The 22,316-nt window shown below is 42.1% G+C and overlaps 1 protein-coding gene across 4 annotated transcripts in view; it reads right to left on the reverse strand.

Moving 5' to 3' along the window:
* Nucleotides 1–1,311: 1,311 nt before the first annotated feature.
* tcf20 (transcription factor 20) overlaps nt 1,312–22,316 on the reverse strand; it is a 67,734-nt gene continuing 46,729 nt past the window's right edge. For 2 of the 4 annotated variants that reach the window (XM_072271793.1, XM_072271791.1), the window contains 4 exons: nt 6,605–6,698; nt 4,424–4,473; nt 2,236–2,322; nt 1,312–1,913 (listed from right to left, as the gene is read on the reverse strand). In XM_072271793.1, the coding sequence (XP_072127894.1) occupies nt 2,275–2,322; nt 4,424–4,473; nt 6,605–6,698 (192 nt within the window). In that variant the 3' untranslated portion in view covers nt 1,312–1,913; nt 2,236–2,274. Of the gene's footprint in view, nt 1,914–2,235; nt 2,323–4,423; nt 4,474–6,604; nt 6,699–8,348; nt 8,504–22,316 lie in introns of those variants that run through there. The other 2 variants (XR_011887718.1, XR_011887719.1) reach the window with 2 other exon arrangements.

The raw sequence follows: 22,316 nt of genomic DNA on the forward strand, positions 1-22,316 counted from the left end.
TATTTAACATTTCCTTATTCTCCATTAATTCCCACTTCTACTTCTAGAAGACCAGCACTTACTTTTGCCATTCCCTTCCTTTACTCAGACCATTATATTTCTTGGTAGCTTACTCTCTTCCCCAATTACCAAAGTTTTAGATAATGCTGGAGACAGCAGATGCTGAAATCTGAAGCCCTGATGCAGGGTTTTGACCTGAAATGTCAACAATTCCTTTCCTCCTACAGAAGCTGCTCAACCCACTGAGTTCCTCCAGCAGTCTGTTTGTTCTCTTAGTCACTGTTGTTTTCTAAAATTCTCACAACCCCTATTCTTATCATTATAAATTTTTAATTTAGCCCAGCTTTTCCTTTTTCCATATTTTGATGAGAATAATGTAATATTTCATTCATTACGAGCACTGCTTATCTCCCACTTTGACTTTTAATAAAATTTCCATCCACTATTACCTCCACCCCATTCGCACCCATGCCACTGCCTGCAAGATATGGCCTTCACGCTCTGACTGAATGTAAAATTTTAATCATATTCTGATCAGACTCCCTCAAAAGGATCTCATACTAATTATTCCTGCCTCACTGTATTTAACCAGTTGTAAAACACCTGGCCCTACAGCAACTGTTTGAGCAATCGGTCTCATTGTTAAATCACTGCTGGTCTTGTACTATAAATATATTATACAGTGCAGAAATGGTCTCTTCAGCCCTACTGGTCCATGCTGACCAAACCCATATCCCTCTAAACCTTTTCTCTCCATGCACCTATCTAAGTACTTGTTTGAGGTTGCTAATTTAACTGCCTTAACCACTTCTGCAGCTCATTCCATAGACTGAACACCCCTGGGTGAAAAGGTTGCCCCTCTGGTTCTTATCATCTTTCCCCTCTCACCTTAAACCTATGAGCTCTAGTGCTTGAGTATCCAACCCTAAGAAAAAGATTGTGTGTATTCACACTATCTATGACCCTCATGATTTTATTCACCTCTAAAAGATGACTCCTTATTCTCCTATGATCCAACAGCTCAGCCTCCTCCATAACCTGGTCCTTCGAGTTCTGGCAACATCCTTGCAAATCTCCTCTGCACCTTTCCTAGAGCAGATTGACCAAAATTGAACATAATTTTGCAGACTCAGCCCCCTCAACGTCTGGAAATGATGACAGAAAGTACAAGTTTGCTTTGTCACATCAGAAATGCACATCTATGGCCAAGACATGTGGAGTCAGGGATAGGTAGCAAAATCTGGACCTTGGGTCTTATTGACCGCATCCAACAGGGACTAATGCACAATCATCAGCAAATTCCATTACTGTTGTAAACAATTTAATAACTATATATAATATAATATAATATATATATATTGAATAAAACACCCAAAATAACACTGAACATACATGGGCGAGCTCTCACCACTATACTGTCCTGCCATGGTCAGCCAATGGAGGAGGAAGGGACAGAGAAACAGGAAAAAAAGGTATTTGAAAACCAAGAGTCACTGATATATTTAAAATAAAAAATAAAATATAGAATCTAGGCAGTCCATCCTCTCAGACTGAAGCCATTTACATTAGAAGATTGAGCCAAGGACGATCCAGGGTATGAGGTCTCAGCTCTGGGTCTCTGCAAGGTTAGGGGGAAGGGGGTGGTTTCAGTGGAATCCCCCCTATCCCCACCCTGGATACCCCACCCTTTCCAGTCAGGATGTCTTCTTGTTGTTTTGTTCACTGCCCTGTGGTTTCAAGATATCGGGGCTGCAAGCGCACAGGTCCAGGGTTATTTTTGCTCCAAGTCCTTTAACCGGCAATTCTTTGTGGTTGCAGTAAACAGTGGGCGCTCAGGGTTGAAGACACACCCATGGAGTCACCCTGTCCGATACCAGAATCATGTCGGATTCACTGTCTTTCAACAGGAGGACCTGCAGGGAATAAGCCAGAAAAAAAATAAGAATCAGATGACTCTGCTGTGACCTCATAACCCTGCACAGGTGCCCCCTCCCACTGATCGACCCCTGCTCTTCATCTCGTCCTAACATCACTGCCTGTATCTTATAACACCACACCCACTCAATCTCCAAACTCACACTTGGTGACACAGCTTCTGTACTCTGACGCCTCTTGCTCTACACCCAGCAAACTGCCCCCTAAAATCATCTGCCAAAATTTATCTGTTTCCCCATTCCTCTCCCAAATTAACTTGGTGCTTTCCCCTTCTTCACGAGTTATTCGTAGCCTGCTCACCTGCTTGTGCTGTGTCCGTGGAGAATTGGAGGCCTCTGCTCAGCCTCGCTCCGACTGCTCTGTACTGCTACCTTTTGTAGCCCTGTGCTGGAGAGAAAAAAAGCCTGCAATTTAAATCATTCCTTCCTTTGTAGCACTTGACGCGGGGGGGGGGGGGGGGGAACAATTAGTTTGGCATTGTCAAGTGTACTGAGTTCACTGAAAACTATTTTCAAAGTCATCTATACAGATCATTTCGTAACACAGTATGTTGAGATAGCACAAGGGGAGAGCAATAATGGAATGCAGAACATGGTGTAAATTTAAAAGAATGCAATCGTTAAAAGGATTGGAAAAAGCTGTAAACTCAGCCAGTTCCAGCCTCCCCAGTGTTCAGGGCATCTTCAAGGAGCGATGCCTCAAAAAGGCGGCGTCCATCACTAAGGACCCCCCTCACCCGGGACATACTCTTTTCTCATTGCTATCATCAGAGACGTGGTACAACAGCCTGAAGGCACACACTTAAAAGTGATGGACTCATTTTCAAGCACTCTTCATCTCATGTTCTCCATATTTATTTATGAATATAATTTCTTTTGTCTTCGCACAGTTTGCTGTCTTTACCCACTGGTTGTCCGCTCAGTCTTTCATTGATTCTATTGTGGTTACTGGATTTAGATTTATTGTGTATGCCCACAAGAAAATGAATCTCAGAATTGTATATGGTGACATTATGCATAGTGCAAGAAAAAGTTTGTGAACTCTTTGTAATTACCTGGTTTTCTGCATTAAGTACTCATAAAAAGTGGTCTGATCTTGGTACTCACCAAGGACGTGGCTGATGGTCAGACTTGGGAGTAGTATGCAAATATTCTAGGCTGTATTAATATTAAGGTGGCGTTTGTGTTGGATGTCTTAAAAAACAGTAACGTGGCTAATTTCCCAGATGAGATCTACCCCAGTATACTGAGGAAACCAAGTGAGCAGATGGCTGGGACATTGACAGAGATCCTTGTATCCTTTTTAGCCACAGGTGAGATGCAGAAGCCTGGTGAATAGTCAGTGCTCGTCCAGAAGATTAAGTCACATGGGATCCATGGTGAGCTGGTAAACTGGATCCAAAACTAGCTTGATTATAGATGACAGAGGGTAGAGGTAGAGGGCTGGTTCTCTGATTAGAGGCCTTTGACCAGTGGTACCCTGTAATGATCAATGTTTTACAGGGAGAAGTTGAGAATGGGGTTGAGAATAAGTTAGCCATGATCGAATGACAGAGCACTCGTTGGGCCGAATGTGGAGTCGAAAACCAGGAAGTATAATGAAAGGAAAATAATCCACCAGCATGGCTCGAGCTACAGTGTTGTGGCCAATTCGTAGTATCAGTTTTATGGCTACACAGGCTGGGCAGAAGACACAACACAGATTTACCACAAAGGCTACAAGTAGCTTTTAGGAGACTTGATGAAGGTCTTTATTTGAGAAGTTGAAACAATGAGGGATAATTTCAAAAGGCTGAATGAAATAAATTTCATATGGCAAGAGGAGATACGAGAAGCTGAAGGTGCTGGAAATCTGCAGCAACACACAAAGACACTGGAGGGATGCAGTGGATCAGACAGAATCAATGAAGGAAAATGGATAAATTATGTTCCAGGTTGACTGTCTATTTCCCTCCATAGGTGCTGTCTGACCCTCCTATCCCTCCTTTTGAGGTCCTCCTGTGCCTTTGTGTTTAATGTGCCGAAGAGTGACTTGAGAGCAGTAGGGGTGCAGGGGAATATCTGATGCAATGAACAATTACAATCAGGTGAGAACTGAGAGAAAACTTCGGACAAAAGCACTGGAAAGAACTACTTACAGCTCTTTGGAAGAGCAAGCACAAAGATATTCCTAAAAGCAGGTACACCTCCTGGGTAGATGCTCTTGACAAAACATCCTCCCCCAACATCCAAAACATGGAGGAATCAATCCCAAGACTCAGAGCATTGCACAAACTAGGAAGCATACTGATGGGGTGGCAGAGATAACTTATTCACACAGGACAGGAAGATGGTACAGCGTTGAGACACTTGTCTTTCACCTCCGTATCCAAGCCATGATGGATCTGCCCTGGGCTGAAGTGGTGGGAAAGGTGGGGAAGGAACACAGGGCTTCAGCCTCCAGCTGTCTCCCATTCAGGAATAAAGACTACCAGGTCGAAATTACTTACCTTGTGTTTGGGGCATTTCATGGAGAAATTCTCTTCATTCAGAAAGCAATCTGAAGGAGAAAAATATTGTGATGAGATGGTGTAAGTGAATTCTGAATCTCGGGGAAGAGTTCATTCTTTCTAGCTTTCTAACTACTTTTTTAATGATACAGAATGAAATAGGCCCTTCCAGCCTAATGAGCTGCCCTGCCCAGCAACCCACCTACTTAACCCTAGCCTAATCACAGGACAATTTACAAGGACCAATTAACTCATTAACCAGTATGTCTTTGGAATGTAGGAGGAAACTGGGGCACTTGGAAGAAACCCATGGGCTCATGGGAAGGACATAGAAATGGCGCAGGAACTGAACTATGAGTTCTGATGCCCTGAGCCCAAAGGGTGTTGTACTAACCGCTAAACTGCTGTGGGTTCCTAAATTTAAACAAACTAAAGTTAGAAGCTGGGAGAGTACAAAAACTGAAGGAATGTCACACTAAATATTTGGAGTTGGGAGTGTTTTTGGCCAAATGATCTACAGCAGGCAATTATGTTCCATATAAGACAACATACCTTCCAACCGTGCGTTCATCTATTTTACTTTTTATTTGGACACTCCTACAGGAGCAACTTCCGGACCTCTCAGCAATCCGGTGAAGAACCTTGTTCTAAATTCTCTCCCAATGTATGATCTTTACACAAAAAACAAAACTCCTTCTCTATACCTATGCTATCGTTTGCCATAATCTTAAAGACCTCTGTTAGTTAATTCTTCATTGTGTCCTTACTCCAGAAAAGTCTCATTCTGCTTGCTCTAGCACCATGTGAATCTTTTACTTAAAACATCTTCCCTTTTGTCTCCAAACAGGTTTAAATACAAAAAGCAGAGCTATTCAGAGGACAGTAAATGATCACTAAAGGATTTTTATGTTTAACATTACTTCTCTACTCTTCAGTCCTCTCTCCAGGAACTAGACTTTCATTCATACACATTTTGGTTATTTTTCCTGTCATCAGTTTTAATCTAACAGGTTTTAAGTGTTTGTTGGTTCTATTTCCCATTTTAACTATGGCAATCACATCAGTTGTTCATCATTCCTCAGACATGACTGCTTTAATACTTATAGGATATGGGCAGCAACTATGTCCCACCTTCTTTCAATATGCACAAATGTAGTAGACCTGAATGAGTCTGGTTAACTTTTATCAATTATTTCTCCACTTCTTAATTTAAATGCTTAAATATCCTTTGGGTGTTGTTTCAACACCACATCCATTGTGTTGTCTACCCTGGATAAAACTACTATCTCTTTCATATGTGGTACTAACAACACATCTGTCTATCCTTCCTATTACCAGTAACTTATTAATATTACTACCATTTCAAAGTCATTCTTGTAAGTTATCCTTATTTTTCATTTGACCTGTAACATTTATAGAGAACTTTGTATCCTTCAATAATTTAATTCTATACTTTGTCTCCCTAGTTTGATTTTTCTTCCTATTTTAGTCCTTCATTCATTAACGCTGTTATAGGTAGGAGAATCTTGTTTTAGTGAGATACTCTTTTCTTGGATTCTCTTCATCATTGCTTTAAATGATTCCAAATATTATTCTATCCATTTTTAGCATCATTATCCAGGTACTTGGCATACACCTACAATAGTTTTTTTTATGCTATAGTTCTTTTACAATTTCCTTTTTTCTTTAAACCATGTTTTCCTAATTTTATACTCAACTCCCAATGCCACTGCCTTCAGATTCATAACATTATCACCAGAATCTCTTCTCACCGGTTTAACACAGAGGCACTCAATTTACCTTTGCCACTAGATTTCTGATCCCACTGGCCCAGCTGGAGTCTTTTCTGTAGTACAGGAGGATGAGGAACGTGCAAGGTTATGGATATCAGATTAAGTACAATAGCTCTAAGCTAATTTGATAAAGATGGCTGAATGGTACTTTATTGCCATCTGTGCAACAGGAGCCAATAGTTCATGAATAGATGTACCATACGACAAGGCCCGTACTGAGCTGTGTAGGAGCAGTGTGGGACTCAATTAATTTAGATCGGTTCCACAGGCTTTTTAGCAGCATCTAGGGCTGCTCTAGCTGCACCGTGAGCGTGCCTTTCCTAGCCGACAGACCAACTTCCCAACCTGTGATCAAAACCATCACTCACCCAGTCCTCACCATAATTACCTGCTTCCAGAGCACAGATGTAGTGATAGTTGAGTGGGCATCCCTTGCAGTAGCAGCCCAGGGTAGCGCCAGGCTCCTGGCAGTGTGAGCATTTCTGGGGGAAGATAAGAGGACACAGAAGTGAGGGAGAGTTCAAGTATCAGAGCGGTGGATAAACAGTGTGATTGCGGCACGTCAGCAAGCAGTGGCCCTTTAGAAACCTTTCTTCAGCCAGCATTTGCACCACTGGCACAGGTGTTACCTATGTTTATATCATGGAACTTGGTAAATTTCAGTGGCACAACCTCTTACTGGGGAAGGTTACTTCCAATATACAAGGAGAGGAAGTGATACCTCCTAGGTACAAGCTTAATGTTTAATTCCCAGCGGTGGGTAAGCTGGAAAGAAACAGGATAGCATAAAGGTCAAGGAGGCTAGATTAGGGAAAAGGGTACGAGGAGAAAAGAGGCAGGCAGATTGGGAGACCCAGTGGACCAACTGACAGGAGATGCAAGTGAGCAGAATCTTACAAAAGAACAAACGAATGCAGAGAGAAAGGAACGGTATGTAGAATGTGAAAACTGGGACAATTTTTCTTTATTCATGCAAAAGAATTGGATTTTGCAGCTGAGCCAAAACTTAATTGCTGGAAAAGGTGGTGTGAGCTGCCTTGAACAGCTGTAGTCTTTGAGGTGTGGATGTACCTGCAATGCTGTTCGGGAGAGTTGCAAGAATTTGACAGCGAACAAATGGTGATATATTTCCAAGTCAGGAGGGAAACTTCCAGATGAATGCTAGTTTTACAGGACAATGCAACAGTACTGACATAAATGTAAGCAATCAAAAGAATTTATACCAGTGGTCTAAGTACTAATTTCCCCTATGATTTGCAGAGGTTTCTGATTGCCACATTTAATAACCTGACTACTTATAGGTGAATTCACTCTTACTCCTCACCACGACAAGGAACGCTGTCAGAAGAAAGCAGCTTCCATCATCAAGGACTCCCACCATCCAGGGCACGCTTTTTTCTCACTGCTGCCATTGGGAAGGTGGTACATGAGCCTTAGGCCCTACACCAGCAGGTTTAGGAACAGCTATTACCCTTCAACCATCAGGCTCCTGGACCAGTGTGGATAACTTCACTCACCTCAATGCTGAACTTCCTTTTCTCTGGTTTTGCACTATTTAAAATTTTAAATATATAATATACACACACATATAGACCCTGCATAGCACTGATTTGTTAGAACATGGTTATTCAATTCTTTATTGAATTTTTAAAAAATGACAAAATTTCATTCTAAACACTTAAAACTTCTCAGGAGGAACCACCATTACAATAACATTCAATCAGCCAATGAGAGCACTTTACATATGCTCTAAGGCACCCACACCCAATCACGCATTAGTTTACGCTCTGCCTCTCCCGCGTATGTAAACGCTTTTGCTCCCTCACCAATTTATTCCATTTCTTTCACCCATAACATCTGGAAAATGGCCAGCAACTTCCAGTAGTACATCTAAGACGTCTAGGAAAAGCATTAGCATGGGTGTGAAACTACAAGTGGTACGGCATTTGGATGCTGGTGAGCGTCAGGTTAATGCTGGCTCCTCTTTGAAATTTGCAGTGATCATTGATAATGACCCTGACTGGGACCGAAGCAATAAGGCAAAGAGAGGTGTTTTCGACATGGCTTCCTGCTCCCGAGAATCGCTTCATGAGAGGAAACTAAAGAAAAGTCAGTGAAATCTCGACACCTACTTGAAGAAGAAACCAAGGTTGGAGGAGTACCCACAGAATGGTCCCTCCTCTAAGATGTAACCACCAACCGATTCCCTCCACTGCTGCTGCGATGTGTTGTTGCTCCACTTATGTACAGATTAGGTCTACTTGCATGCTTGTTACTCCAAGAATTACTGGGTATACATAATATATCATACATCTCAGGTTTGTTTTTAAAAAAAAACAGGCATGTTTGTTCATTTACGTAATATTATAATGACCCGGCACAACACTGATTTACATAGCACTTCACCTCTGAGGAATGCATCCTCAGCGTTAAGCAGGGTCTGAGCATAGATACTTACTGTAATTGCTTTATTTTCTTCCATATTTATCAAGTATTGCATTGCAGCTGCTAAGTTAATAAATTTCATGACACATGCCGATGATATTAAACCTGATTTGGATTCTGAACTGATTCCACAATGTATGGAATCAATTTCAAGGACTCTTCAGCTCATGTTCTCAGTATTTATTTATTGTTGTTATTATTTGTCTTTTTTATACATTTGCACACTGTCTTCGTTTGTGTGTGTGTGTGTGTGTGTGTGTGTCTAGTTTTCCTTTGATTCTATTGTATTTCTTTGTTCTATTGTAAATGCAAGCAAGAAGATTAATCTCAGGGTAGCATATGGTGACATACAGGTACTTTGACATTATATTTACTTTGAACTCAAATGGAGAAGTGTTATTTATACAGGGGATCACACGTAATGCTCTGCAATGGTCAGTCAATTCTATCTGTGCAGGCCCAGTGACAAGTGAACAGATGCTGCACAGACCAACACAGGAGTGGAGGAGTCCTGGCACTCTTTCCAGATTGTTAAACAGTAGAGTGCTCCTAATGAGTGTGAGGGTTCCTGCACATGATGTTGCTGTCTGCCAGCTACCAAAGTCCTCAATTATATCATCGAAGTGATGTACGCTTTTCCTGTGCCATGACAGATATTAATGACCACCATCTAATCCACTTATCACCATCAGCCCAGTGCTAAAACACAGGCAGCTACAGAAAAATCTCAAAGACCCAGAACAGGTATGTCTTTTCAGAAAGCATCTCACAAGTAACCTCACCAACAGGAACCGCACTGCCCATAGCATCTGTACTGCCCCACAAATCACCGTGTCTGTCTAGCACGGAGGGGCCACTACACAGGATCAGAAAAAGCTGCACAGGTTGCAAATTCAATGAGCTCCATTGTAAACATCACCTTTTGAAGGTGTCCAACATTGAGGACACCTTCAAAGGGCAGCATTCATCACTAAGGATCCCCATCACTCAGCACATGCTTTCTTCGTATTACTACCATCAGAGATGGGGTACAAGAGCCTGGAAGACACACACTCAACATTTTATAAACAGCTTCTAGAACTTTTTCATGGTCTACTCTACAGGGTTGTGAAAGCAGCAGTTGAAGAGATTGTGAAGGCACTAGTAATAATATTTTAAGAATAATTTTATTCTGGAATGGATCTGGAGGACTGCAAAATTGAAAATGTCACTCCACTCTTTAAGAAGGGAGGGAGGAAGAAGAAGGGAAATTATAGGCCAGTTAGTCTGACTTCAGTGGTTCGGAAGATGTCAGAGTCCATTATTAAGGGCGTTTTGCGGTACTTGGAAGCGCAGGATAAAGTGGGTCAAAGTCAGCACGGTTTCCTTAAGAAAATCGTTAGCTGCTCAACAAGATAAGGTCCCATAATATTACAGGAAAGATTCTAACATGGATAGAGCATTGGCTGACTGGCTGGAGACAAAGATTGAGAATAAAGGAGGACTATTCTGGTTGGCTGCCAGTGACTAGTGGTGTTCCGCAAGGGTCTGTATTGGGGCCACTTCTTTATATGTGAACAATTTGGATGACAAAATTAATGGTTTCTTCCTCTTCTAATGTCTCTATTTTCCTTTTCTGGGTAGCTGAGACCATGTCAGGGTCTTTGATCCACAGTGGCTCTCAAACTGCGATTTGGCGTTGCAGCATGTTGGCATTCTTGGAGCTCTCTGATCGGCCGTGCTTTCAACATGTCCAGGCACGGTTTAGTGCAGCCCTTGGACGTGAATTCTCGCCAGTGCTGTGAATTGAAGTGCAGCGGGAGCCGGAAGATCGAAGATAGTGAGAGCAGCTGTTGGGGGCCTCTGCATTGCACTCAGTGATTGATCACTTTCTCTCTCTCAATGGTGGGTGAGACTTTGTTGCTGATTCTAGAGTTGGGGAACTCGAAATAAAAAAAAACACTTCAGACTGACTGTAACATCAAAACAGTGACTGTTTGTCTCCCCTCTGTGTCTCCCTTGTCAGTGAGAGAGAGCCAGCCTGAGAGATGTTGAAATGTTGGAACGAACAGATTTTTTTGTTGGCCATGGTCTCCCTTTGGGGGCTTTGCTGTTGCTTGTATGGTGGGTGGTGGGAATGCTGTCGCTTTAAACTAGAATAAGTGTGGGGAGGGGGAAGAATTGATGCTGCCCGTGCATGGGAGAAGGTAGGGGCTTTGGGATTCTTGCATTTTTTTTTCCCCTGTCAATCATTCTTTGGGGCATTTCTTTTGTTTTGAGGATGCCTGTGGAGAGAGAGAATTTCAGGCTGTATATTGTATACATTCTCTGATATTAAATGGAACCATTGAAAATTTGCAGATGATACAGAGACAGGTGGAGCAGCAGCTGGTGTTGAGAAAGCAGGGAGTCTGCAGAATGACTTGAATAAATTGGGAGAATGGGTAAAGAAGTGGCCTATGGAATATAGTGTATTGGGAGTCCTTGTGCAGCATTCCCTACAAGTTCAGTCAGTGTCAAGGAAGGTAATTGCAGTGTTGGCATTCATTTCAAGAGTAGAATATAAGAGCAAGAATGTGATGGTAAGGATTTAGAAGACTTTGGTCAGACTGCACTTGGAGTACTGTGAGCAGTTTTGGGCCCCTTATCTAAAAGATGTACTGGCATTGGAGAGGGTCCAGAGGAGGTTCACAAGAATGATTCCTGGAATGAAAAGGTTAGTGTATAAGGAGGGTTGATGGCTCTGGGCCTGTACTTGTTAGGGTTGAGAAGAAGGGGCGGGGGTGGAATCTCAATGAAACCTATTCAATACTGAAAGGCCTAGATAGAATGAATGTGCAGTGGGTCAGTCTAGGCTAGGACCAGAGGGCTCAGTCTCAAAATAGACGGACATCCATTCAGATCAGAGATGAGGAGGAATTTCTTTAGCCAGAGGCTGGTGAATCTGTGGAATTTATTGCCACAGATGGCTGTGGAGGCCAGGTGTCACAGGTTACAAGGAGAAGGCAGGAGAATTGGGTGGAGCGGGATTAAAAAAATCAGCCATGATGGAATGGTGGAGTGGACTCATTGGGTTGAGTGGCCTTATTCTGCTCCTACGTCTTACATTTCTTTTCCCCCTCTGCCACTAGATTTCTAAGTGAACAATGAACCGACCCATGAGAATAATCACATCACTATTTTTGCTCTCTTTTTGCACTACCTATTTAATTTAATATGTACAGTATTGTAATTTACAGTTTTTAATCTATTGCACTGTACTGCTGCTGCAAACAACACATTTCACGACATTAAGCCTGATTCTGGTTCTGACGACCAACACCTATGAAGAGATTTTTGACTGCTGAATGATCAAATTGCAGAGTAATTATCCAGAGGTGTGAGGTGTGCTTGGATTGGAAATTCCAGCATTTTCTCAAGAAGAAAACAGCTCTACAAGCTCCTTAAGGCCAAAAAACCTGTGTCCAAAGGAACAGGTGGTGGATAGAAATACCACAGGAGGGTCAGCAACTCACAAAGTACCCAGAACAGGCACAGATTCTTCCGTGCCATCAACACAAAAGCCTACGACTATAGCACGGAGAAGCACGTGTCTGCTCTTCCATTTATTAAGATCATGGATAATCATTAACCCTATGATCTGTAAATTTAAAGAACTATTGATCTGCTGTGAATATATTCAGCCTCCATGTCCATCTTGGCGAGAGAATCTTAAAGATTTATTACTCTCTCTTTTCTAAATGCCAACCCCATTTTCCCCAGTCTGTGACGCCTGGTTCTAGACACCTTAGCAAGGGGAAACATCAACTTCAATTCTACGCTGCCAAGCCCCTCAAGAATTCAAAAACAAAATGCTAGTAACACTCATGTGGGCATCTGTGGAGAAACAAAGACCTAACGTTTCATGTTGTAGACCCTCCATATATGTGTTGTTGAAGGATTTTTAAACTGAAACTTTAAACCACAGATGCTGCCTGACCAGCAATTTTTGTTTTCATTTCAGATTTCAGCACTTGCAGGGTTTTAAGGTATTCCCTTAAGAATTTTCCAGATTTCAACAAGGTTACACTTTGATCTTCTAAATACTACAGTGCAGGACCAATGTGATTAATTTCTCATTTCACGAATCTGCCACTTACAGGAATTAATTTGATAAACCTTCATGGAATCCCCTCCATTGTAAATATATCCTTCATTTAGTTAGGGGAGGGAGGGGACGTCGACTCAGACCATGAGAGGCCTGTGTCAGGCATTTTCATGCCTTACAAGGCGCAGACTGGAAGTCTGTGTGGGACACCACTCCTCGCACAGACTTGAGCAATGTGTGATTAAGTGCCTTGCTCAAGGGCACAAACACGCTGCCACAGCTGAGGCTCGAACTAGCGACCTTGAGATAACTAGACGAACGCCTTAACCACTTGGCCACATGTCCAACTTTAGTTAGGCCAGACCTTAACATAATGTTACAGCTGTAATCTCACTATAGCTCTATATAATTGGAGCAAAAATGCTTACTTTTATATTCAAATTATCCTGCAATAAAGATCAATGATAAATGGAAATCAGGAGATGGAAATGAGAAATGAAATGGGGAATGCTGGAAATGTGTGTGTCAGGAAGCATCTACAGACAGAAAAGCAGAGTTATATATTTCACGCCAATTACCCTTCATCATCAACCTGAAACATCAACTGTTTCTCTCCAAATAATACTGCCTGACCTGCTGTGGTTTCCAGTAATTTCTCGCTTTATTGTCTCTCCTAACTACTTGCTAATTAACTGGGTGATTTTTGAACAAGGACACAAGGGTCCCTCTGAGACAAGCCCATCCATTTTCACACTATTTAAAAACACAAGATTTACTGGCTATCTAGTTACCTCCTTAAGAAGCTAACATGCTGTCAAACATGATTTCCAATTCATAAGGTCCTGTCTATTCCCCAATTGTTCCCATTATTTGAGGGTCTTGTTATCAATACCACTTTACATGGTAGATTCTAACATGTTCCCTACCATGATGATGCTACACTAACTTGTCTAAAAATTCTTAACTTTCTCTTTAAAGGTTATCTTTGCTACCTTCCAATTTGCAGGAACTACACAAGAATCGACAGAATTTCAGAAGATGACAATTAATGCAACCAGTTGTCTGAAGGTCACCAGATCCCAGGGATTTATCATCTTTCATTCCCATCAATTTCTCCAAACGAGGTCTGATTTATTTGTATGCTTCATTTATTTTAGAGCTATTGATCTTCATTATCTCCAGGTGGGTTGCCCTGTCTTTGTCCACGAAGATGCAACAAAATTTCTCTGCCAGCTCCTCTCAAAGCAAACCCCTACTTGACCAATTTAATACTTTGTTTCAGTCTAGTGGATGCACATTAATCTTTTCCTCTATCTATACAAACTCAGTCTGTTTGCTTACTCAAGTAATGCCTTGATAAACTGAAATTTTCTCAAACCTCAGGCTTTAGGGTAATTACGTTTTCTACTTTGAGCCAAATCTACCTTCAGCTTCTTCTGGCTGGCACACTTGAGGTACCTGTTCTTCTATCCTCTTTAAATAAATATATATATCCATTCAAGTACAGATGCGGGATCAGCCATGATGGAATGGCGGAAAAGACTCAATGGATTGAATAGCCTAATTCTGCTCCTATGTATTATGGCCTTATGGATGTGGGCTTTGTAAGCAATTTAATTACCAATCCCGAATTGTCCTTGAGAAGCTGGTGCTGAGCTGCCTTCCTGAACCATGCCATGCTCTAGGTATGGATGTACCCATAACGTTGTTAGGGATGGAGCTCTAAGATTTTGACCCAGTGGTGAAGATATGACAACACATTTCCAAGTCAGAATGGTGTGCGGCTTGGATGGCAGCTTCCGTGTGGTGTTGTTTCTTCGGGCCCTGCCCTAACTGGTAGAGGTTTTGAAGATGTTGTCTAAGGAGTTTTGGGGAGTTGTTGCAGTGCGCCCTGTAGATGGTACAAACAGCTGCTACCATGCATTGGCGGTGAATGCTTGAGGATGAGATGCCTATCAAGCAGGCTGCTACGTTCTGTAGGGCGTCAAACTTCTTGAGTATTGCTAAAGCTGCACTCACCCAGATGAGTGGAAAGTATTCCATCACACTTGTAGACTGTAAATATTTTTTAAGAAAACATTAGCCATGGCTAGTTAACTGACATATTTAATGTAGCTTTCCAATTGATGAGCATGAACTCGCGCCTCATGCTTTCTCATACTATATTTGAACAAAACTCTAATATTTTGATCCTTTAACTACAAGATCACCAATAAATCCTTTCTCATGGCACAATACTGCATCTAAGATACCTGTCCCTTCTATTTATTTTAATACATGCAGTACAATGGGTAAAGCAGACTAGCTTTGAGCCGAATTAGACCTCAAGCTATGAAATTGTAGCCAATAAAAAAAAGATTGAGAGAAAGGCAGGACAGTCAGTCCAGCATTTTAGGGCATGTATGTTTCAGATGTGACAGAGGGTTGCATTAATGTCATCACTTGGAGGGCTCATTCAGCAAGATAACACAGATACAACTCAGCTGCAATCTCTACAATGGAGTTATACTATGCAGGCAGATGTTAAAAACAAAAGTTATGGTTATGACGAATATCAACTTCCCCAATATTGACTGGGACACCCTTACTCTGCTTAGATGAAGCAGAATTCATCAGTGCATTCAGGAAAGTTTTGAAAACCAGTTTGCAAACTAATGGGGAGAATTATTAAGGACAGGACTTATGAGCATTTGCAGAAGCAAAGTCTCATTAGGGATAGTCAGCTGAGTGTTTTGAGGAAGCGGCAAAACAAATTGAGGAAGGTGGATTGGTGAATGTGGTGTACATGGATTTCAGTGAGGCATTTGACCAGGCTCGCTTTGGTAGGCTCATCCAGAAAGTCACCAGGCATGGGATCATTGGAAACTTGGCTCTGTGGATTTAAAACTAGCGTGCCCACAGAAGACAAAGGGTGGTAGTGGATATATTCTGCCTGAAGGTCTGTGACGTGTGCCACAGGGATCTGTTCTGGGACTTCTTCTCTATGTGATTTAATAAATGACTTGGATGAGGAAGTGGAAGGGTGTTAGTAAGTTAGCAGATGACATGAAGGTTGCTGATATTGCGGATAGTGTAGGTTGTTGTGGGCTACAACACATATACAAGATGCGAAGCTGGGCAAAGAATTGGCAGATGGAATTCAATCTGGAAAAGCGTGAAGCGATACACTCTGGAAGGTCAAATTTGAAGGCAGAGTACAAGGTTAATGGCAGGATGGAGTGCGGAGGAACAGAGGGCTCTCGGGGTCCTAGTCCATGAATCCGTCAAAGTTGCCGTGCAGATCGATATTGTGATTAAAGCGGCATATGGTGTGTTGGCCTTCATTAGTTGGGGAATTAAGTGCATAAGCTATGAAGTTAGACCACATTTGGAATATTGTGTCCAGTTCTGATTGCAGCATTATAGGAATGATGTGAAAACTTTAGAGGGTGCAAGGATTTACAAAGATGCTGCCTGGTTTAGAGGTAGAGTGAGAGAGGAGGATAAGAAACAACTTGATAGAGGTGTATAGATCATGAGAGGCATAGACATAGTGGACAGTCACCACCTTTTTCCCAGTGTGGAAATGGCCAATACCAGAGGACACCTATTTAAGGTAAGTGGAGGAAAGTTTAAGAGGATGTCGGGGATAATTTAAAAAAAAAACACATACAGTGATAGGTGCCTGAAATGTTCTGCTGGGAGTGGTGGTAGAGGCTGGTAGAATAGAAACATTTAAGAGACACTTCAGGTAGGCACATGGATGTAAGAAAAATCTGGTTAAGGGCTAGATTAATCATGGAGTAGGTTTTTAAAGAGGTCTGCACAATGTCATAGGCCAAAATGGCTCGTACTGTGCAATACTGTTCTATGTTCTAATGTACAGATAGCTCTACTAGGGATGGTGCCGTACTACAGCATCTATTGGGGAATGGGCCTACCCAAGTGATCAAAGTTTGAGCTGCAGAGCATGTTGGGAACGGTGCCCATAATTGTGCAAGTTTTAAGATCTTTAGAGTCATGGATAAGATTTGTCCTCAGGTGAAAGTGCTAGATTGGGGAAAGGCTAATTATAACATTATTAGACAGGAACTGAAAAAAGATTGGAAATGGCATTATTGGGAAAATCCACATTAAACATCTTTTGAAGGCGAGATGATAAGAGTTTAAGACCAACCTGCTCCTGTCAGGATGAAAGCTGACAATGACAAGTTTAGTTAAAAAGAAAATGGAAGCATATGTAAAGTTTAGGAAGCTGATATTGGACAAGGCCCTTGAGGAATGTAAAGGAAGCAGAAAAAGACAAAAAATTTTGAGAACTAAAAGAAGCCATGAAATATCCTTGACAAGTAAGATTAAGGAGAATACAAAAGCATTTTATATGTATACTAGAATCATGAGGGTAGCTATGGAAAAGGTAGGTCTACTGAAGGACATAGGAAAGAATCTACGACTCGAGCCAGAGAAGTGGGTCAGGACCTCAATAAGCATTTCACATCAGTAGACACCAAGGATGTGCAGAATGGTCAAATTTGGGAGTGGTATGCAAATATCTTGGTGCTTGTGTTGGATGTCTTGAAAATCAGTTAATGTGGATAAGTTCCCAGATGAGATCTACCACAGTATACTGAGGAAAGCACGGGAGGAGATGGCTGGGACCCTGCCATTGGCAAGGTTCCAGAAGCCTGGTGAGTAGTCATTGCTGGTCCAGAAGATTAAGTCACATGGGATCCATGGTGAGCTGCTAAACTTGATGCAAAACTAGTTTGATCATAAATAAGAGGGCCGTTTTTCTGACTGGAGGCCTTTGACCACTGGTACCCTGCAATGATCAATGCTGGGATCTCAGTTGCTTGTAACATCTAACATCTATTGATGACTTGGGCAAAAATATAGGTAGTCCGAAAGCATGAAAATTAGTGGAATTAGTGAAAAATTTGTGAAATTATGAGGAAGGCTGTCAAAGACCAATGGAAACTTGTGAGGAGGAATGGCAGATCAGGGTTTAATCTAGACAAATGAGAAGTGATGCATTCTGAGAAGTCAAATGCAGAAGGGATGTACAGGTAAACAACAGGAATTCTGCAGATGCTGGAAATTCAAGCAACACACATCAAAGTTGTTGGTGAACGCAGCAGGCCAAGCAGCATCTGTAGGAAGTGGTGCATTCGACGTTTCAGGCCGAGACCCTTCGTCAGGACTAACTGAAGGAAGAGTGAGTAAGGGATTTGAAAGTAACTGAAGGAACAGTGAGCACTCAACGTTAATGAGACCATGGAATTGACTGTCGACTTGAGGAAGTCGAGGGAATACACAGCAATCCTCAGGTGAGCAAATTCAAGTTCTTGGGTGTCAACATTTCTGAAGATCAACCCTGGGCCCAGCATATTATGCAATTATGAAGAAGACATGCAAGAGGCTATATTTCATTAGGAGTTTAAGGAGATCTGGTATGTCACCAAAGACTCTACATCTACAGATGTACCATGGAAAGCATTCTAACTGGCTGCATCACTGTCTGGTATGGAGGGGCCCACTGTACAGGATTGGAAAATGCTGTAGAGGGTTGTAAACTCAGCCAGCTCCACTGTGGGCATTAGCCTTTACACCATCGAGGACATCTTCAAAAAGACAACATTCATCATTAAGGACTCCCACCACTCAGGACATGCCTTCTTCTCATTACCACCAGAGAGGAGGCACAAGAGCCTGAACACACAGACGTTCAATGTTTTAAGAACGGTTTCTTCCGCTCCATCATTAGACTTCTGAACAGACAATGAACTCATGAATACTACCTCACTATTTTTGCACTACTTAATTTTTAAAAATATATTTCTTATTGTAATTCATGGTGTATTTTTGTCTTGCACTGTACTGCTATTGGAAAACAAATTTCATGACACAGTATATGTCAGTGATAATAAACCTGACTGATTCAGACACGAACACATAGGGAACAAAGGGATGTGGACCACGTGTATGCAGAAATGATTAGCTTAGATTGGCATCACGATCGTTTCAGACTCACACCAGACTTTGCCTTATACTACTGAAAACTGCCCTCCTTCAATTTAAGACCTGAACTCCACTACCAACTTTATCTCTTTCACTGACTACTTTGACATACAGCCATGTCCACCATGAAGGTCAAGAATAGCTTCTTCCCTATTAGGACTCTCAACATACTATTTTTAAAACCCCTCTTGACTGAACTTTCAAGAATTCTACCTTATCTAAGCCTCTTATACTAAGGCAATCCTAGTCAATATTGGGAAAGTTAAAACTCTCCACTATCATGACCTTATCGTTTTCACACTTTACTGTGATTTACTTACATATATGGCCTTGTGGGTCCTGCTGACCATTGGGAAACGTATAGTTAAAAACAATGGCCTTTTTCTTATTTCCAAATTCTATGTTTACAGCCTCATTGGCTAATGTCTCCAATGTATCCTCCCTAAGCACTGCTGTAATGCTTTCCCCGACCAGTAGTACTACACACCTCCCTTTTTGCAACCCCTGTGCCGTAGATAAAACTTGTATGCCCTGGAACACTGAGCTGCCACTCCTGCTCTTCACTGAACCATCTTTCCATGAGTACAGCAATATCATAGAAACCATAGAAACTACAGCACAGAAACAGGCCTTTTGGCCCTTCTTGGCTGTGCCGAACCATTTACTGACCTGCACACGGACTATATCCCTCCATACACCTCCCATCCATGTATCTGTCCAATTTATTCTTAAATGTTAAAGAAGAACCTGCATTTACCACCTCATCTGGCAGCTCATTCCATACTCCCACCACTCTCTGTGTGAAGAAGCCCCACCTAATGTTCCCTTTAAACTTTTCCCCCCTCACCCTTAACCCATGTCCTCTGGTTTTTTTCTCCCCTTGCCTCAGTGGAAAAAGCCTGCTTGCATTCACTCTATCTATACCCATCATAATTTTATATACCTCTATCAAATCTCCCCTCATTCTTCTACGCTCCAGGGAATAAAGTCCTAACCTTTCTCTGTAACTGAGTTTCTCAAGTCCTGGCAACATCCTTGTAAACCTTCTCTGCACTCTTTCAACCTTATTTCATAATCATAATTCCACATGCTGATCCATCTTAGCTATGAGGTTCCTTGCATTAAAGTAAATGCAGTTAAATCTACCTACTCTTGCTTGCTTCCCCACCCCTCTGTCGATATAAAGTGAATGGCAGGGCCCTTAGGAGCATTGATATACAGAGGGATCTTGGGGTGCAAGTCTCCAGCTCCCTGAAAGCAGTAGTACAGGTGAACAGGGTGGTAAAGGCTTCACATGGCAGGTTTGTCTTTAGAGGTCAAGGCACTCGGTACAATATTGGAAGTCACCGTGCAACTGTATAAAATTTTGTTTAGGTCACACTTATAGTATGGTCCAGTCTGCCAATTAGACTTGCCTGTTTTATTAAATTTAAAAAATGAATGATTTAGACTCTCCACCTTCTGCAATGTCATTCTGGACCCCAGACCCCTGACTTACTAGCTTAAATTGTCCTACATTGTACTAGAGAACTTTTCAATTTTCTGATCAAAAGTAATTTCACTCTACTGCCTTTATCTTGTTCTTTGATATAGGGACTATCTTCTTTTTCTATTCTACCTCTCTTATAAAAGAAAAAGACCTTGGAATATTCATTTCCTAACCTTGGTCACTTCAGAAGCGCGGATCTGTATTAGCTATCACGTTGTGACCATTTATTTACCATTAATTCTCTCATCCTTGTACAAATATGCATTCAGACAGTCTTTATTTTGACTTTTCGCTATTTTTGGGATGAATTTAGTTGGCCATTTGATTACTAATTTAATTGGTGCAATACAACACTGTGAGCCAAAGGGCCTGCTCCTGTGCCGTATTATGTTCTATATTCCCTTGCTGATTCCAACTGGAGATGTCCTGACTCACAATGGTTATCATTACCCATTTTACATCGCTGCACTAATACTTTTGCCCATGTTCTAACTTCTTAAATTTCCCCTCACCAGAACATTCCCACCTTCCCACAACCTCATAAGATGACTTAAGAGTCCAGACACCAAAGGTTTGCCCCACTGAGAGCCGAGTACAGAGGAGAACTTATCAAGGACAAAGGTGCACAGCCCAATGAAAGAGGAAGAACTCCCGGACTGTGAATCTGACCTTGAGACAGTAAGTTTTGACTCCATTCCAGGTCAAACTACCTAGTGCAGCTTCACTTGCACTCCACAAGCAATTGGGCACTGAGTGCGCATGCGCCGGTTGTGCATGCAGCCTGGTACAGCCGTTCCGATCTATTCTTACTTTCTTCTTCTTACTTTTTAATTTACGTTATTTTTTGTATTTTTTTCCTCACAGTAACACGTCGAAGCTGCACCCTCTCTAACATGCTGGTGGAGAGTTTTATTTGGGTTTTCTTTAGCGCTGGAAATGGTTACACCCCAACACGGGACAGAAGCAAGGTCGCATTGTGTATTTCACAGACCAGCAAAGACTGGTCGGCTTAGTGAACGGAGCGGTGGACACCCCTGCTGAAATCCGGAGGAAAACACACAGAGGGGGATCACGAAGCCGAGGAAAGAGGACTGAGTCGAGACAACAGAGACTTTTGGAGAAGAGGAGTTCAGTGGGTAATACCGTTCCGGCTGACCAGAAGTGCACTGAGAGTGGTAAGCGTAAAGGAGTTCGGTGCTTACTGTTCTGGCTAACAACGGATGGTGCAATCCGGGGTATATTACGATCGAGGAACGTGCTTGCAGACTGGATATTGAACTTTTTACTGTTCGACTTCGGCCACATTCCAGCATGATACAACACTTGGCGGTACGGGAGGTCATTCCTGCCTGTGGCCATCGAACGTGCAGCTTCTCCCGTGGAGGGTCAGACACCCTGAGCCAATAGACTGGTCCTGGACTTATTTTCCATCTGGCACAGTTTGCATTTTGGTGTTTGATTGTTGGGGTTTCTTGTATTGCTATATTTATGCTCTATTCTTGGTTGGTGCGGCTGTAGCGAAATCAAATTTCCCTCGGGATTAATAAAGTATATCTATCTAGCTATCTATATCCCAAGGGACCTCAGAGATGCTGTAATATTGAAGATCTTCAAGAAAAGAAATAATTCTGTTTATGGCTGTGATCACAGAGGGGTAGTCAGGGTCTTCTTCAACTGCTTCCTCCCAGCAGCAAGAGAGCTGCATCGCAAACCGCAGTGCAGAATCTGCCCAGAGAACCACACTGGGCATGATCTCCAGGAGAAATGCAGTACTAACTATTATACATGACATTGTTGTTCTAGACACCTTAGACATTTATAGAGGTACCAGCAAAATCCTCCAGATCTACTGGCAGTTGAACCTACATCAACCCCACCCAGCACTGATCCCACAACAGTCACTCTAATGGGCAAGCCACACACAATAACAGACACCAGAAATGACCAAGGAACTCTATCGTGGCAAGAGAATACTTCTCTGTAGGGTCAGAGGAAATGATTTAAGGATACTTGCAACGTCTTCTTAAAAAATAGTATTCCTGCCTTGTTAGATTTCCTTAGCCATGGTCACTGAAACAGTGGAATTTGAGAGGGCATCAAGAA

The sequence above is a fragment of the Mobula birostris genome, chromosome 11 (genome assembly GCF_030028105.1).
Source record: "Mobula birostris isolate sMobBir1 chromosome 11, sMobBir1.hap1, whole genome shotgun sequence".
Lineage (NCBI taxonomy): Eukaryota > Metazoa > Chordata > Chondrichthyes > Myliobatiformes > Myliobatidae > Mobula > Mobula birostris.